The sequence below is a fragment of the Puma concolor genome, chromosome E3 (genome assembly GCF_028749965.1).
Source record: "Puma concolor isolate L17-30 chromosome E3, mPumCon1.1.hap2, whole genome shotgun sequence".
Taxonomy (NCBI): Eukaryota; Metazoa; Chordata; class Mammalia; order Carnivora; family Felidae; genus Puma; species Puma concolor.
The window spans coordinates 32761874-32780704 of record NC_141682.1 but is presented as its reverse complement, the minus strand read 5'-3'; the positions used below and the strand labels follow the sequence as shown (position 1 = coordinate 32780704).

General features: G+C 49.3%; 1 protein-coding gene across 3 annotated transcripts in view; it reads left to right on the top strand.

Annotated features, from left to right (window-relative positions):
* The first annotated feature begins 775 nt into the window (after window positions 1–775).
* Window positions 776–18831, top strand: part of SNX29 (sorting nexin 29) — a 497953-nt gene continuing 479897 nt past the window's right edge. For 2 of the 3 annotated variants that reach the window (XM_086691204.1, XM_086691203.1), the window contains exon 1: window positions 776–906. In XM_086691204.1, the coding sequence (XP_086547330.1) occupies window positions 900–906 (7 nt within the window). In that variant the 5' untranslated portion in view covers window positions 776–899. The remainder of the gene's footprint in view (window positions 907–18831) is intronic. The other variant, XM_086691206.1, reaches the window with a different exon arrangement.

The window sequence follows — 18831 nt, the reverse complement described above, 5'->3', positions numbered from 1 at the left end:
TATTATGCGCACGTGTTGGCACATCATTCATCCGACTTCATCTCCAATGTCACCACCGTAGCCCCAGGCGTATTATTTCTCGCTGGGCAACTGACTGAAATGGCTCCCTAACCAGCTGCCTTCTTTCCAGCCTGTTCCTCTAAAACTCATTCTCAATCCAGGAAGAGCGATCGTCTTAGCACCTAATTCAGATCGTGTCACTCTTCTGCTTCAATTCTTGCAATCCTTCTAGTTCCCTTACCTACGTAAGAGCTACACAGAACACAGAAGAGTCCAGGCCCCTCAGCACGGCCCTCAAGGCCCTCCGCCCAGTTCTCCTATCTCTTCTCTTTGAACACTCTCTTCTCACTCACCCTCTGGCTCCAGTCAACCCTTCAAGTCAGGGCCTTGGCGTTTGCCGTTCCTTCTGGAACATTTTTCCTGCGCCATCTTCCCCGACCGTCTCCCAGCCATCATCCCGGTCTGGGCTCAAAGGTCGTCTCCTTAGAGGCGCCCTCCAGAACCGTCCGCCTCCCCCGTTCCCACGCTTTGGCCCATTCCCCTTTTTTATTTCCCTTCTCAGCTCCTATTACTCTCTGGAAAGGTGTTGGCCCATTTCTCGTGGCCTGGCCACGGTCTCCCGACGGGGACGTGGGCCCAGGAGGAAAGCGCTGCTCTCGCACCACCGCGTGGCCCTGCGGGCGCCTCTGACCCGTCCCGGCCCCCGCCGCACCACCGCCCCGCCGGCTCTCCTGTTTACCTTCCGGGTCGGTGGGCGGGTCGGCGGCGGCGGCGCCCCACTTCCGGGGCGGGGCGGGCGGGCGGGGCGGCGCGCTGTCTCCCGGCCTGTCTGGAGCCCGGCGGCGGCAGTGGCGGCAGCGGCGGCAGCGCGGCGCAGGCACCGGCCCGGGAGCAGCACCATGAGCGGTGAGTGGCGGCCTCGCCGCTGTCACCCGGCCGGGCCGCCCCGGCTCCCGCCGCTCCAGCTGCACACTCCGGCCCCCGAGCCCCCGCGTCCCGCCCGCCCGCCCGCCGGCCGACCCCTGTCCCGTCGCTCGCAGACCCCTGTGTACGCCCGGGGGCTGGACCCTGGTCACCTGCACTTCTCTGGCGACCCGAGCCCAGGCACTCCCAGCCCCCAGCCTCCCGTCCACCACTTAGCCCGCTCCTGGACACCTGTCTCCAGACCTGCAGTCTCTCCCAGCGCTCCGACCCTCGTGCCCAGTCACCACTCTCCCCGTCCTCAGTCCCCCGGGTCTCAGTCCCTCCTAACTCCTGGACGCCCCCAGTCCCAGCTTCAGCTCCAGGGCCCTCTGCTCCCTCATCATTCCCGCTTCCCAGGCCCCGTGTGTGCGGTCCCTCCAGTCTCCAGGCAGGCAGGGAGGGTGTCGTCTCCAGACACTCTTAGCTTGCTGGCCCCTGAGCCCCGAGCCCCCGTGGCTGTCGGTCCCCAGAGGACTGTGAGTGCTCCAGCCTCTTTGTCTTCCCCGCGCCTCCCATTCCCTTGCGCCCTGTCCCCCGGTGCTTTGCTGTCCCAGTCCCCAGTGGTTCCCAGTTACTCGCTCAGTTTCCCTACTGGCCCTTGCTTCTTACATTTTGGTTATTATTATTATTATTTTTATTTGTTTCATACTCCCGCCCCTTTCACTTCTTTTCCTAGCTCCTTTGAGGTCTCCTTGGCCCTGTCCTGCACCCCCTTCCCTTCTGGTTCCACACCGAACCCATCTGGGGACCAACGCGTCGCAGGTCCCAGCCCACCGCCCTCCCGCCCGCAGGGAGGGGTGTGGTTTTGGTGGGGAGGCCGGGAGTGGGAGGGAGGTGGGTGTGGACCGCTTGTCCTCCGTGTTTCTGAAGTTTAGTCCCTAGACTTGGACGCGTGTTCTCAGCCCTTCTCTGAAGCGGTCTGTCGGTGTTTTGGTGCTAAGTCATTCCTGGGTGGTGGTGGACGTTCACAGTGACTCCGGGAAGCCTCTCAGCCCGCCCTGACTGGGATCTGCATTTTCTTAGGAGGATCCGCCTACCCTCTCCCTGCCTGTTTTCCTCTGAACTGTGGGATTGCCTCTGAAGTGTCCCTGCATTCCCCCCCTCCCCCCCCCCCCCCCCCCCCCCCGCGCCCGTAGCCCTAGCCTTTCACCCAGGCATTTCTGGAGTTTGGGGGGTGGGGGCAAAGAGGTGAGGATGTGTCTCTCTTAGTTTTTAACGTTTGAGTTATCTCCATGGGTCACTTTTTTTTTTTTTTTTTTTTTTTTTACAAGACATGCGCCTTTTGTTTTGCCTTTCAGAGCAAGATGTGTGAAATTGTTGGTCCTGGTGAGGGAGCTGGGAAGGGGGTTTCCTGGGAGATAGGCCAGCTTCTGTTGTCAGAGCAAATGATTTTTGGCCTAATTAAAGTTTCTGGCCCCTGAATGTCAGTGATCCTGCAGCAAAGATGTGATGAGCTGGTTTCCACCCAGGAGATAATACACCCTGGTGTTAAGTGTGGGCCCTGGATGGAGCTAGACAGCCTGAGTTCAAATCCTGACTCTGCTATAAAAAGCTGTGTGATTTGACCATTCTGGAAGTCCCAGCAAAATGAGGGTAGATAATAGTACCTGTCACCTAGTTGTGTTGCGATGACTAAATAACTCTACCGGGTTATTGGTACTGTGCTTCGTGTGGTGTGTAGATGGGAACTTAGTGCGGTTGTTGTGGAGGTAAGGACCCAGCCGAGGTTCAGGTGGGGTGATTTTCTGACCCAGCTCTGAGACAAGGGCTGGGACTAAGTACGCCTTGAAAACCTCTTGCTTTTAATATAACCAAGGAGACTGTGCCTCAAATTCTGGACCATTCGCGGGCCTTGATCCCAGGTGCCAGTGAAATTGACAAGCCAAGGGAAATTGATCAAGGTAGCCTTCAAAAGCCAACTTAATACCAAAGATAAGGACGTTTTAAAATTTATTAAAAAAAAATCATTACAAAAGGAAACCAACAGATGGCTTTTTAAGGAAGCAGTGTTCAGGATGGATGACAGCCTTCTTTTGGAAAGATTGTGATTGAGGCAGAAAAAATGGTTGCTGAGGGCAGAAGGGAAGTCCGAGGTATTTTCAATTTTTTTCTTTCCCCTAGTTTTATTGGCAAATAATTGACATACATCACTGTAAGTTTAGGGCGAGCAGCGTGATTGCCATTTATTGTGAAATGATTACCTTGATGGGTTCAGCTAACATCCATCTTCTTTGGATACAATAAGAAAATAACATTTTTCTCTTTGCGATTAGAGCTCTTAGGATTTCCTGTCGTAGCTCTTTTCCTAGATATCGTACAGCTGTGTCGATGTGTTGTCCTTGACATCTCTAATGCTTACATATCTTATAACCGGACTTCTGTAACTTTTGACCCCCATTCTCCAATTACCCCTTCACGTTTCTTTTTTTTTTATTTTTTAATTTTTTTTTAATGTTTATTTTTGAGAGAGAGAGGGAGAGACAGAACACGAGCGGGGGAGAGACAAAGCGAGACACAATCCGAAGGAGGATCCAGGCTCTGAGCTGTCAGCACAGAGCCCAATGTGGGGCTTGAACCCATGAACTGTGAGATGGTGACCTGAGCCAAAGTAGGACCCTTAACCAACTGAACCACCCAGGTGCCCCGCCCCCCTTCACGTTTCTTGAGAATACAGTTAAAACAAGGTTTTCCCACCCTTGGGGTTGATGATTGGGCACCATAAAATAATGTTGCATGGAAGTATGTCTTCTCTTCCCTCTGTCCTTCCTTTTTTTTTTTAATAGAAAATTTCAAACATCTCTAACGTGGAGAGAATAGTCTAATGAGCACTTACCATCTCATGATCACTTCCCCTTTGTACCTATCTATTTCTTACTTCTGTCCCCAGTTTATTTTGAAGCAAATCCCAGACACTGACCGGATCCTTTCATCTGTTACTATTTTAATGTGTATCTCTAACATATTGGGACTCTTTTAAAAAAAAAAAATAGCTCAATTTCATTATCATACCTGTAAGAAATTAGCAGTAATTCATTAACAGCAGATATTCAAGATTCAAATTTTCATGATTGCCTTATGATTTTAGAGTTTTTTTTTAAGACTCAGGATCTAAACAAGGTTTAAACAATGCAGATTGTTGTGTTTTTTAAGTCTTCAAATCTCTCTCTCTCTCTTTTTTAGTTTAATTGCTATCTTTTTAGTGTTTAGTATATTCACAGAGTTGTGCCTGCATCAGCATAATCGGATTTAGAACATTTTCATCAGTCCAGAAAGAAACGCTGTACCTCTTAACTGTGGTTCCTCATTCTCCCTCCCCTTAGCCCCAAGCAACCACTAATCTACTCTACCTATGGATTTACCTATTGCCAATATTTCATATAGATTGAGTCATACAATATGTAGCCTTTTGTGTCTGGCTGTTTTCACTAAAAGTATCCTTCTAAACTTTGCCACAGTGTAGCATGGAACTCAGGTTCATTCCATTTTGTGTTTGAATAACATCTCATTGTTCTCTGTTTTGTTTAGCCAGTCTTCAGCTGATGGACATTTGACTTGTTTCCACTTTTTGGCCCCTTTAGGAATAATGCTGCTGTGAACATTCATGTACAAGTTTTTGTGTGAGCATATCTTTTTATTTCTCTCGGGTCGATATCTAAGAGTAGAATTGCCTGCCTCGTCTGAGGAACGGTCAGACAGTTTTCCAAAGCAGCTGCACCATTTTCCATTCCCACTAGCGCTGCATGAAGGTTCTGGTTTCTTCACACCTTTGCCAACAGCCTTTTGATTATAGCCATTCTGAGTGGGTGTGAAGTGGTGCCTTTTTGTGGTTTTGATTTGCATTTCCCTAATGATCAATGATATTGAGCATATTTTCATGAGCTTATTGGCTGTTTGTGTGTATCTTCTTTCGAGAAATGTCTGCTCAGATTCCTTTGTCCATTTTTAAATTGGGTTGTTTTTATTGTTGACCCGTAAGAATTCTGTATAGTTTCTGGGTACAAGTCCCTTAGATGTATTATTTATAAAAATGTCTCCCATTTTGTGTGTGTGTTTTAACTTTCTTGATATTGTCCTTTGAAGCAAAAAATCTTTTTTTTAGGGGTGCCTGGGTGGCTCAGTCGGTTAAGCATCTGACTTTAGCTCAGGTCACGATCTCACAGTTGGTGAGTTCAAGCCCCGTGTTGGGCTGTGTGCTGACAGTTCACAGCCTGGACCTTGCTTTGGATTCTGTGTCTGCATCTCTCTCTGCCCCTCCCCTACTCCTGCTCTGTCTCTCTCTGTCTCTCTCTCTCAAAAATAAATAAACATTAAATTTTTATTTTATTTTATTTTTTTAAACTAATAGATTGCCGTTTCATCTGTCTGTTTTTACCCCTTGCAATTTTTGATGAAGGAAATAGTTCATGTCTTTGTGGGATTTTGCTGATTGCATCCTTTTAGTGTGGTTTGACATGTTTCTCAGTCTCTTGTATTTCCTGTAAATTGGCAATTAGAGTCTTCTGTATTTTGTAGTTGAAAACGTTTGAGTCAGAGGTCAGCTGGTTTCAAGGCCAAATGCATTAAGTGCAAATAACCAGGAAGTGGAATGCCTAGGTAATGCATACACAAGATAAATGGGTGTCGTGAGGCCGAACAACCCTGATGACCATTAACAGGGTAGATGAGACATATATGTGGTATGGTCACATGATGGAAAACCTCAAAGATGTTAAAAGGAATAAAATGGATTTATACATATCACTGTGGCTATATCTCAACATTAACGTTCTCTAAAAAGAAGCAGAGTGCAGAAATATACTCAAATATATACCTTGATGCACATTAAACCATGTGTATGAAACAATGTTTGTGGATTCGTATGTGTGTGTAGAGGTAACATAGCCAGTAGGAAGGATGCCTGCTACGTGTGGGTGGTTGTCAGAGGTTAATAGCTGGTCATGATTTATTTGTTTCTCTTTAAAGAATCCAGTAGGTAGGAATACTTACTTGATGACCAGCCTGCGAGAGCTAAGGAATTATGATTGCCAGATAATTCTTCTGCTCTTATTTAGAAAGTAGAACTTGAAGGACCAGAAAGTCATGATTCTCAAGCTTTTTTTTTTTTTTTTTTTTTTTGTAAGACTGTTTGAAGGACCTTGATGCTCATTTCCATCAGTAATTAGTCTGTCAAGGATCTTTAAGTTAGTTAAGACGCTAAAAACCCCGTTTCAAGGGTGGGGAAAGCTAAACCTAGAGAGGTCACATATGTCCGAGTTTGGGGCTTCGTGGGTCATTTGCTGCTGTTTCTTGCCTGATGTTTATGTACATTTTTGGCAGCTTTATCTTGTTTTTCTGGAATGTTGAGGCTCATGGTTTTCTCTTTGGCATTGACTGGGTTATTTTCAGCAGTAGCTTGTGTTTGGGATGAAGAATCAGCTGAAGCGAGTGAATGGAAAAAAAGAATGTGTGTGGTTTTCATTCAAAGAAAAAGTGATGATATCAACTTTTTTCCCCTCTAATGAAGGCATTGGGTTGATCTGTTATGGCAGATTGCAAGAAGTAAGTGTTCTACCGTCAGCAAATATTTGACCATGTCCTGTGCTAGTAAGTGGCAATGGACTAAAACCCATTGACATCACCTCTCCTGCTTCCTTGTTGTAACCAATAGGAAATTAAGTTCTTAGAGTTCTTAAAATATGGGAACTAAAATCTAAGAATCTATGGCCTTCTCTGAATTCTGGCAAATGTAGACATGATTCTAGATAAAGGATAAAGCGCCTTCCATCCCGCTGCCATCTTGTCTCAATGGGGGTGAAAAGTGGTTCTCGAGAGAGAAAGAAATTTTAATGTTATGTGGAAAACACAGATATGTATGCAGTATGTAAACAGATATACACTGTATTTGCGGTATTGAAAGTTCGTGAAGGGATGATTAAAAAAATGTCTGAACGAGATCTGAAGGGGGAAGGTAACGAATAAAGGGTTGAGAAACACTGATAAGAACTGAAGTAATTTTACCATTACTGTAGAAATTTGCATTTTGCTTTTACCCTTAACATTTTTGGGTAAAGCTTTGCCACATTGCTACATGATCTTTGTATTGATCACTTTTATAGGCTTCATAATCCATCAATCCATCTACCTGCTTGTAGTACAATTTTTTAAAAACGTGTTTTTAAATTTATTTTTGAGAGAGAGAGAGAGAGCATGAACAGGGGAAAGGCAGAGAGAGAGAGAGCGAGAAAGAGAGAGAGAGAGAGAGAAAGAGAGAGAGACACAGAATCTGAAGCAGGCTCCAGGCTCTGAGCTGTCAGTGCAGGGCCGGACGCGGGACTTGAACTCACAAACTGTGAGATCATGACCTGAGCTGAAGTCGGCTGCTCAACTGACCAAGCCATCCAGGTGCCCCACATGTAGCGTAATTTTTAAACCGTAATATTTGATTCTACTTTTGGAAACTTAGGTTATTTTCCCTTTTCTTTCTTTTTTTGGTTCTTATTATAAATAATGATGCAGTGAACGTTTTTGTTCAAGGTAGTGTTCTTTCCTTTTGATTGATATGTCCTTAGGATGATTTCCCTGAAGTAGCAGTAACATGGGAATGTGGATAGTTCTTAATTGTTCTTGCTTTCGAAGTGGTTGCAGTAACTTGAAATGCTGCTGGGAGGCGTGAGGGCTCGGGTGGCCACAGAGCCTGGCCGGAAATTCAGGGTTCAACATTCAGCAGACATTTACCGAATGACAGTTTGATGCTTCATCCGTCACTTAGCAGAGGGCTGCACTGTTGGTGTCTGTGGAAGCACATGGAATGAATGGACCAAAAGGTTTTGTGGGAGTAACGGACATGTCAGCCAGGACTCCTCAGTTGCCTGTGGCAGAAGTTGATCTGGGAAAAGCTGGAGTTTAAAACATCTTGCAATGGAGAGGTCTAGGGATAGGACTGTCCTCAGGCCCAGTTGCATTCTGGTGCTGAGAGCATCATCAGGACGACCTTTCTGTCTGTTTCGAAACTCCACTTTCCTCTTGGTTGGCTTCTCCTCCAGCAGCCTCTGTCTACCCCGTGGAGGCAAGATGCCTGCCCGCAGCTCTCGGGTCACAGCCTACCGTGTAGCAACACCCAAGCAGAGGGTGGGCCTCTTTCCCAGTTGCTCCCGCAGAAGTCCTGGGGCTGACTCACAGCAGTCTGGCAGGCTATGTGGTCATCCTGGAACCCATCACTGTGGCTCTTGTTGGCCGGGTCTGGGTCGCACGCCCAGTCCAGAGCCCGAGGGTGGCATCTGACTACTTGTTGTCTGGATAGAGGAGGAACTGACGGGAGAGGGCTGTGAGGAAGGTGGGTTGTGAGCAGAGACCTGAGGGAGGGGAAGGGTTGCTCCTGAGTTTTGCTCTTGAGCAGCTGAAGGGGGGGTAAGCCTTGCCTCTCACTGAGGTGGGGAGGGTGGCGGAACATCAGTTTGGGGCGTGGGCGGTAGCAGTCGGAAGCCTTAGGGGGAGTGAGGACTCTTCCTGTGCCCTGACTTCTGCTTGCCTCTCTGGGAGCCCTCCAGGGGTCTGGCTCTGGTGCTTTGCCCGTCGTCCCTGCAGCGCCCTGCTGGGCTGTGCTCCCTCCAGGCTTTACTTGGAGGGAACCTTGTCCATCGCATCTTATTTTTCCTTGCCTGTCTGCATGTTTTAGGATCTGCTCTTTTCTCCCTCATCTTAAAAAATAAATACATAAAAAATAAAAAAGCAAAAAACCCCAAATGACTTTAAAGATGATTGTGAATACATGGAAATATCCCTATAGACATACCTTCCAAGAACATTAGGATATTTAGATTTTTAGTTATTGCACTTCTGTCTCTGCTCAGTGCATATGCATTTTACATAATTGCCTTGAGTCTACGTCTGAATTAGTGTTTCCACTTACGTTATAGCATTTATCCATGTGTCTTCCTGTCACCGTTGTTTAAAAAGGCTGCATAACGTTCCACCAAATGGATGTACCATTGTAGGAAAAGAGAGTAGATTCCATTTATGATGTTCAAGGATAGAATTGGCAAGCGTTTTCTGTAAAGACCCAGATAATAAATATTTTCTGCTTTGTGGGCCATCTGGTCTCCATCCCAACTACTCATCCCTGTTGGAGTATAAAAGCAGCAGAGGCAATCAATAAACGAAAGGATGTGGCTGTGTTCCAATAAAACTTTATTTAGAAGAACAGGCAGCAGCTGGATTTGCTGTGTTTGCTGACCCCCGTTCCAGAATACCCCGGGAGGAGTCTGAGTGCCCCTGATGCTGTGCTTGGGCTGTTACTGTGGCCTAGTGGGATAAAGTTGGGACTCAGTCCTGGATTGAACTCCCTGTGGAAGGACCTGAGCATGTTCTGGAACTTCTCTGACTCTTAATTCCCTCATCAGAAGATGCAAGTTAAAGCAAGCGATGGACCTGTAGTTCCTTAGTATTTGGAGCATAGAGGAACTGGTGAAATAGTCACTTCTTCCTTTTCTCATTTCCCCTCTTCCTCCTCTTTAGCTTAGTTTCCAGGGTGTCAGGAAGGTATTTGGATGTTTTGTTAACTTTTTGTGTGGACTTCCCCCTTGCTCTTCAGAACCTACTGCCGCCATACGTTGTTGGCAGTGAGTGCTGTGTGTGCCTGCTTCCCCACACTTTACCGGCAGTGGAGAATTGCATCCTCAGTGTTCCTTGGTGAATTGAGTAGTTATATAATGGCAACATGTGGCAGCTAATTTGGTAGGTTTATAATTTGCATTTCTCCAGCCTTGAGGGAAGATTCATTTTCCCTTCAGAGTGCTTGCACAGTGCCATTATAGTGTTTTTTTGTAAGCAGAGACTGGCAAACTGTGCCGGGCACCTGTGTTAACATTAATAAAGTTTTATTGGAACACAAGCACATCCGTTCATTGACTCTCGATAACAACTGCTGTCGCTGTCCGGTGGCAGAATTGAGTGGCCGTGACAGAGAGACCTTATGGCTTGCAAAGCCTAAAATATTCGCCATCTGTTCTTTACGGAAAATGTTTGCTGAGCCCTGCTCTAGAGTGAATTCTTTGCCTGTTGATGAATATGCTGTTGACTTAGTCTTTGGTCTTAGACATCACAAGGCCACTTGGATGGCCTGAGGCCATCTCTCTGCCTTGAAGCAGAGCCTGCCCCTTTCCATTGTGTGGTGACGACACTCTGTCCTTTTGTCCTGGCCCAGCTGTGCCACTTTACCCCACAGTACAGGGAGCTAGCGCCTGGACTTTGGGGAAGAATGGAGGCTGTTTTATCCCTTCGTGCGCAAACGCTGAGCAGACAGAACGGCTGCTTCACTCCACCCGTTACCCCCACGTGGGGCTGCTGCCGTGTCCTGGCTCGCTGTGTCTTCTCCATTTAAAGCAGCCACTTGGGGAGCCACAGAACCTAACCCCAGAGCCCTGCATCGACCACTGTTGAGCTCCTTCCATGAGTGGGGGCGTATTGCCGCTGGCTCCCCCCTGAGCGAGCAGGCTCACAGTCAAGGATAGGCGTGTGCCAGGAGATTTCTGATTCCCCATAATCCTCTGTGTGGTGGCGATTATACCAGGGGTGTGGTGTGGCTGCAGGGTCGTGGGGACACCCTGTAGAGGGCAGTGTATTGTGCCGGGGCAGGGAGGTTTCTCACAGAAGGTGACACTTGAGCCGGCCACTGGGAGGTTGGTTTGTCTTTAGTGGCCCTTTGTGGAGTCCCTTTGCCTGCATGCAAGCTGGGCTGCCCGAGGTTAGCCTGGTCTTGTGGAGGCTGGAAGGCCTGGGTGTTGGGGTCCAGCGTTGGGGCATTCTTCCTGGGACAAGGGATCGATGTCTCCAAACCTCGGTTCCTTTATCCGTTAGGAAGGGGTCACGAGCACACATCTCATGGGTGGATATAAAGGTTTAATGTGTATCTCAGAACAGAAGATTTGTAGCAGATCTGGCCCCTGGGTGTCTTGTGTCTGGTTCAGGCAGAGGTGGCTGAAACACTGCTGTAAAATTAGGTGCCGACTGATTGACGTGAAGACCTGAGTTTCTGTCTCCTTTGAAAAACCACAAGATGGGACAAGTGCAGTTGGTGTTGCTGTGCGGTGCTGTCCCCTGTGCGGTGCTGTCCTCCGGAGCCCGGTAGCAGCTGCCGTCTCTGCAGAGGCACCCCTCAGTCCCTTCCTGTCTCTCTTTTCTGCCCTCCCTGCCCACTGCACTCATTTCCATCCTGCGCCTGACCTTGGAGGCGTGGGGGTTGGGAGGGAAGGTCTGATGTGGGGCTGGTACATGCCTCTCTGGCCTATACGAGGCCGCCCTTTGTGCCCATTCTCTCTTGCTTCCGCTTTGGAGTGGTGGTGGGTTTTTGGGCATCGTGGAAACTAAACAAACAACGGCACTAAACTCTCCACTGGGCTGAGAGGGCCAAGCATCCTGTATGCCTGCAAACATGAGCGAGCCGGCCTTGCAGCGGTGGCCACGCGTTGGTGGTGTACCCGTCCCTTGCCAGGCTCTGATGTGGGCCGTTGGTTATAGGGTGAGGGAAGATTAAGGGGTGGGTCTGGTCTGTAGTCTTCCGGAAATCCCTAACGTGTAACCGTCTTACTGCTTACTGGGTAGCCATAACGTCTAGAAACACAGACAGTGTTGTGTTAATTTTTAAAACCTCCATCTGATTAATTCTGCTAGGGCAGTGGTTGGCAAACTATGGCCCGTAGGGCAAATCCAGCCCAAGGCCTGTTCTTGTAAACAGCTATGCTCGTTCCGTAATGTATTATCTCTGGCTGCTTTTGAGATGTCGGAGCAGAGTTGAGGAGTTGGGACCCCATGACCCACAAAGCCTGAAATGTTTACTGTCTGGCTCTTGACGGAAAAAGTTTGCTGCCCTCTGTCCTGGGGCACATTAAAGGTGCAGGTTTATTCAGTGAAAACCAGAAATACAAATCATCTGAGACAGCCCATCACATGCTTAGGACTTGATAGAAACTCATTGTTAGCTGCACTTTTGCAGGGTGCGTTGCATGAACAACTCATATAATATCATTGAGTGTATCGTGTGTTTGTTGTATAAGATCACTCAGTCATTTGCTGCCACCTGTGCCGCTGTGTAGGTAATCGGTGCAGGGTGAAGGCCATGGGAACAGAAGGGCACAGAGCCACAGCCCGGAGCAGCAGTCACAGCAGGGCTGGCTCTCCCGTGAAGGAAGAGCTGTGCTGGCAGCTGGAAGCATGTGCAGGCGCAGGCGTGGCTTTTGGTAAACTTGCGGGGAGATATTCTGACATCCTCGCATGCTGTAAGAATTGCACAGATGAGGGGCACCCGGGGGGCTCAGTCGGTTAAGCATCCGGCTCTTGGTTTCCGCTCAGGTGAGGATCTCACAGTTTTGTGGGTTCAAGCCCCACGTCAGGTTGTGCGCTGAAGGTGTGGAGCCTGCTTGGGATTCTCTTTCCCTCTCTCTCTCTGCTCCTCCCCTACTGTCTCTTTCAAAATAAATAAATAAACTTTACAACAAAAGAATTGCACAGATGAGAAGAAAAAACTGACTTGGTGGGGCAGTTGCTGGATATGTCCTTGAGCAGATGAGAGGAGACAGGAGTCAGAGCACAAGTGGAGGTTTCAGTTATTTAGCCTCTCAGAGCCTCAGTTTCTTCATCTCTGAAGTGGGATAATCACATGTACTTTCAGGAAGAATTTCCTAATTGCAGCATTGCTGACAGGCCAGATAACTCTGACGTGGGGGCCGTCCTGTGTGCTGTCGGAGGTTTAACAGCATCCCTGGCCTCCACCTGCCCCGTGCCCCCTCCGACTTGTGCCGACAATATCTGCAGACATTGCCCAATGTCCCGTGGTGAAGGCAAAATCACCCTGGTTGAGAGCCACGTATCTCCACCCACCGTTCGTAGGGCCCCTCATAACCAAACCTCTCAGAACTTGCTTTATTGGACTGTGCCTGTTCCCCGTTATTAGGCTGATGATGCAGAAGTGAAGGACCTCTTAGCGTCAGACCCCCTCAGTGGAACCAGAAATATGGAAGGGAAGTGAGGCGGGGGCTGGGTGCTGCTATCTGGAGTCTTTTGCCCTCCTGCCCCCCCCCCCCTTAACAATTCTTAAACCAACCATTTCAAAGTGAACAATTCACTGGCATTTACTACATTAATGATGTCGTGTAACCAGCATCTCTGTCTAGTTCCAAAAGATTTTCATCACCCCAAAGGAGACCCCGGACTCATTAAGCACTTGTGTTCTGTCTGTGTGGATTTACCTATTCTAGTTCTTTCCATCTTTTAAAGCACAGCTCAAGTTCCTACTTTTTCAGTAAGCCTCCCTGGGCCCTGGCAGAATGGCAGTGCAGCATGGTACGGGGAGCACTAGTCCAGGAGTCAGGAGTCAGGCAGACCAGGGGCTTAGCCTCTGTTGCACCACTGATTTTGCCACGTGACCCTGGGCAGAATTCCTGGCATGCAGCGGGCACCCAAAGAACATTGTCCTTTTCTTGCCTTCCAAGTACCTGTTCAGTGCATTGCAAGGATTAGCCTTCAACCAGAGAAATACCTGGCGTGACTTTACGTCTGCCGCTGCATGGAGAGCCAGGGAAATACTACTGTTTAAGTGTGTATGTGGCCTTGATCAAATGACCTACCTCCTCTGAGAGTGGCACCTTTATTTAACCTTGACCTCCAGGGTCCTTGCAAGGATTAGAGAAGGAATGTACATAGAGTTCCTGGTATATCTTGATTGTTTTCCCCTCCCTAGAGTCCGTGGGGACTTTATCACTTTTATCCCCCTCAGGGCAGTGAGCACAGAGGCCTGGATTGCGTAGCTTCCCCTTGCTTCAGAGAGAAAGCAGCCAGTTGAAAGCATTTCTTAGAGCCAGATGTCTGACACCCCTGGGGGGTATAGGGCTGTCAACAGCAATAATAATAGCTAACATGTAAAAAGTGATTGGTGTAGACTAGGCACTGTTTTAGGTGCAATGTGGATGCTTATTTATTGAATAGATCTAGGAGGTGCAGAGAGGATAAGTAACTTACCTATGGTCACATAGCCAGTGGTAAGGAATCTGAGCTATCCCATTCTTTTTCTTTTCTTCCTTTTTTTTTTTTTTTTTTAATGTTTATTTATTTTGGAGAGCGAGACTGAGTGCAAGCAGGGGAGGGGTAGAGAGAGAGGGAGATACAGAATCGGAAGCAGGCTCCAGGCTCTGAGCTGTCAGCACAGAGCCTGATGCGGGGCTCGAACCCACGAACCGCGACATCATGACCTGAGCTGAAGTCTTAACCGAGGGAGTTACTGAGGCGCCCCTGGGCCTTCTTAACCCCTGCTCTTTGTCCCTAGGAAGTAACTGAAGGCTGGAGGTTTGTGGTAGAAATTGATTTGGGATCCTCAGGACTCTAAACACTAAAAACAACAAAGATGCACATACACATGTCATATCTGTGTTAGAGCCTCAGGGGATCACTGCATGTCTCCGACAGTTTTGTGGCCCCCTGGGGGTGTTCCCTGGGGTACCTTTCCATTTTCTATTTTCATTTTGATAGTGATCTACCAAGAAATTCAAAAGAAGCCTGTTCTGGCCCTTGTGGTCAAGGGCGTGGACTGAGGGCTGCCCTTGGAAAAGGCAGAGAGCAGGAAGGCTGGAGCTTGCTTCACAGAGAATCACAGAGAAATCCTTGCTGAGTCGGCAGTGGGGCTGTGACTGCAGGTTTGTTACAAGGCTTGGAAGCCAGCAAGATTCAGCAGACGGCCGAGCCAGGAGCTAGTGGACTTGAAACCGAATCTCTCCTTGAGTACTTCCCATGAGACCAGCCTTGGGTGCTCCCCACTGAGCCTCAGGGCTCCGGTGAAGGGAGCCACTTTATCTGTGTCAAGGGTTAAATGTCCATCCCTTAATGGCACCCCCCGCCGCCCTTCTTCACCAGAAGAAGGCAGGAAGGACCCTGGTGGCATATATTCTTCTGCCTGCCTTGTCTCCACCAGGGCCCCGTGTTCCAGACTGCAGAGCTAGGAGAACATGATCTCATGCAGAAACCAGTGCCCAGAGAAGGGAAGTGAGTGTCCCTGTCACATGGCCAGCAAGCACTCCTATGGAGATAACTCATGATGCCTTGTGACTTTCCACTGGTGCTCCTTCCACTGCTCCTCAGGGCCGTGGCCTCCCGGGCACCCCCTGCAGTGGCTGCATGCCCCCAAGGCCGCCTGGGCTCCCTTTGCCCTACGACACTCCTTTCTCTGAGTCCGCAGTTAGGGCCAGGATGGCCACGGGTGCCTCTTCTGAGGTCAGGATGGTGTCACACAAGTGCACTTCTTACCCGCAGAGGGATTACAGCCAGGAAGGGTGAATGGAGGGCTGAGGCCCGCACAACCTCAGATCGGTCCTCCGCAGTGAACAGACCTTTTTTCGCACCACAAAGAGAGGCTTTGCAAGGTAGGGCAGAGGAGGCTGCTGACATCTCATCTAGGAAAAGCAGTGGCTCAAGACACTGTAGAAGAGATATGGGATCATCATGCCTGTCAGGAAGCATAGGCTGTGACGTCCTTGCTGTTCAGGTGTGGGTCAGGAACCAGCGGCCTCAGCATCACCGGGAGCTCGTGAGAAATACCAGATTCCAGGCCCCACCCAGAACTGCCGAATCAGAACCTGCCTTTGAACAAGACCCCAGGAGATTTGTGTGAATCCAAAAACTTGAGAATCACTGTGCTAAAAATGACCAGTAGCATGATGATGGAGATTTTTATTTTCTTGGCACATTTTTTTCTCCTGATTTGTTTTTTACTGTGGTAAAATACACATAACAAAATTCACCATTGTAACCACTTTTTTCAAAAAAATTTTTTTTTCACGTTTATTTATTTTTGAGACACAGAGAGACAGAGCATGAGTGGGGGAGGGTCAGAGAGAGAGGGAGACACAGAATCTGAAACAGAATCTGACACAGAATCTGAGCTGTCAGCACAGAGCCCGATGCGGGGCTTGAAGTCACGGACCGCGAGATCATGACCTGAGCCGAAGTTGGACACTTACCCGACTGAGCCACTTAGGTGCCCCTTTTTAATATTGATTTTTGAAAGAGCGTGAGCACGTGCGCATGCATGAGTGGGGGAGGGGCAGAGAGAGGGAGACACAGAACCCGAGGCAGGCTCCTGGGTCTGAGCTGCCAGCACAGAGCCTGATGCGGGGCTGCAACCCATGAACTGCGGGATCATGACCTGAGCTGAATTTGGACGCTCAACCGACGGAGCCACCCAGGCACCCTGCAGTATTTATCTTTTTGGGGACTTAGCATAATGTCCCCGAGGTTCATCCATCTAGCAGATTGCAGAATTTCCTTCCTTTTTGCAGCCGAATAATAATGCATTGTGTAGATAGGCCACATTTCGCTTATCCCTTTATCTGTCGATCGACACTTGGGCTGTTTCACATTTCAGCCACTGTGAGTGATGCTGCTGTGAACATGGGTGTACAAGTATCTCTTCGAGACCCTGCTTTCAATTCTTTTGGGTGTCGACCCAGAGGTGGAATAGATGGGTCATATGCTAATTCTATCACATAAATTACTTTTGTGATAAAAGAAAATGGCAAGGGCATTTCGGGGTGGAAAGCCTTGTCGAGTTTCCGGCTGGCAGTGCCCAAGGCCAGGTAGCGTTGTTGGATGCAGTACTTGGAAGAAGGAAGAAGGAGAGCCCGACTTGTCCGTCCTGGCGTTAGACAGAGAAGCGCGGGAGCCAAACATGTTAAACAAAGAGTAGGATTTGTTGACAGACACAGGTATCAAGAGAGCTGTTTGGGGGGTCTTGGGCAGGTGGCATCTTCAGGCGTCCTGAATGATGCTTCATCATGGCCTTGTGAGGTGGGAATGACATGGAGGCCATCCTTTCTCAGAGCCCTCCAGAAAAAATAACAGTGGCACAGTTCGGGAAGTCAGTTGTATCACCGTGTGTCCGTGACTGGCTTCATCTCTGGGTCTGGAGTGAGGCAGCAGCCTTGTGTGGTGGCCTGGACATAGACTCTGGAGGGGCATGGTCTTGACTGAGGATCACAGTTCCACCAAGTGGTATTCAGATGAGAACAAAACCTACCCCAAGCCTGTGATTTTGGTCCGAGAGGCCCTTTGTAACCGGCTCCTGCCTGCTGTCTCCTCTTTACTTCCTCCTTTTGGCTTTTTGCTCAAGTCACAGCTGATTTCCTTCTGATCCTGGAAGACTAGAAACCAAGCTTGTTCCTGCCTCTGGCATCTACCCTGGCTGCCTGCTCTGCCTGGAATGCTGGGCTGCCGTAGCTCTCCAGGCTTGTTCCTGGTCCCCGTACAGGGCTCAGCTCACCTGTCGGCTGGGTGGAGAGGCCTTCCACCGTCACCCTGGCCGCCGGGGCCTCTTGCTTCCTCCCTGTCTCATCACCCCATCTGCTTTTCCTCCGACTATGACTCTCTCACGTCCTCCCATTGTAGGTTTACTTAGGTGCTCTGGGTTTCTTCCCTAATACAAGTTTTGCTCCATGAGAAGATGGCTCTTGTCTACCACTTAACTCCTGTGTCCACAGCACTTGGGACACTGCCTGGCACACGGTAGAAGTTAGATTAATACTGAGTGCATCGCCCACAATGCTGTTCTCCCTGAGCTTCACCTTCCCCGTCTGCGGTGTGGTGCCGGGGGGGGGGGGGGGTCCCAATCCCTTGGTTGCAGGGTGGTTGTGGAAATTACAGGGTGTGATCATGCCGAGCACTGAGTGTAGTGGCTGGCACGCAGGAAGTGCTCCACACGCGGTCACAGTGGTGGTCAGCCCAGTGGCCCTGGCATGATTTGGATGAGTCGCTGACTGTCTGTGGGGTGATGCCCAGCTGGTACTCCCTGGTGAAGCCCGTGTTTAGTTGCCCAAGAGAGAAGCAGCTTGGTGGCACTTCCAGGCTTATGGCGTGGGGCGTCTGCTCTTGTACCTCTGAATTTGAGTCTCGTTTGGAATGACTGTGTTCTGTGTTTGGTGCGTCACAGTACGTAGCCGTGTCTCTGTTGATTGGGGTCCCTGGGCCTCGCAAGGGACCGCAGATGTAGCTCTGACAGGGTTCTGCTTGGTGCTTTAAAGTGTGCCTGCCTTTGACCCTCATAAATGGAAGTTGAGCACACGCTACGTGCATTGGTTAGGAATGCTTTTGGCCGCAAGTAACGGCCCGGCATACAGCGGTTTGAGCAAACAGGGTTGTTTGCTGTGTGAGAGGTGGGAGATTTCTGGTATTGGTTCAGCAGTGAAATGGCATCAGGGCTGGAGTCTCTGTGATTCCCTTAACCTTCCTTCCAAGCTTGTTGCTTCATGGCTGCCCGGTGATGCTCTGGCTCTCCCCAGGGTGTTTATGATGAAGGCGTGAAGGATGGAAGGAGGAATGAAGCGATTACCATCTGTTCTTTGATCAGGAAGGCGTGGTTTCCCCAATGCCCAGGGCCCTCTGCTCTCTAAGGCCAGCCTTCCAAAAGAGGCTGAGAAAAGGAGTAATTTGGTTTTGCAGCTTGTACCGCAGGAGGTGGCCTGGGGAAAGGATGCTGGAGAGAGTGAGGTCAGCCAGTGGGCAGTGCCTGCCATACTAGGGAACCTCGGTTATAGTTACACTGTGGGTTCTCACCTGGGGGGGCAGTTTGTCCCCCGGAGGACATTTGGTAACATACGGAGACATTTTTGTTGCCACAGCCAGGGTGTGTGTATGTGTGTGCACTCGGTATCTGGTGGGTAGAGGCCGGGGATGCTCCTAAACACCCTGCCGTTCACAGGGCAGCCCCACCACAGAGAATGATCCGGCCCAAATGTTAAAAGCGCCAAGGTGGGGTAACCCTGGGTTAGACTATGCTGGACATGTTCTTCAACTTCGGGGAATACTAGTTTAGCTGCTTTCCTGTGATGCCTAACAGGCAGATGGCCAGACTCC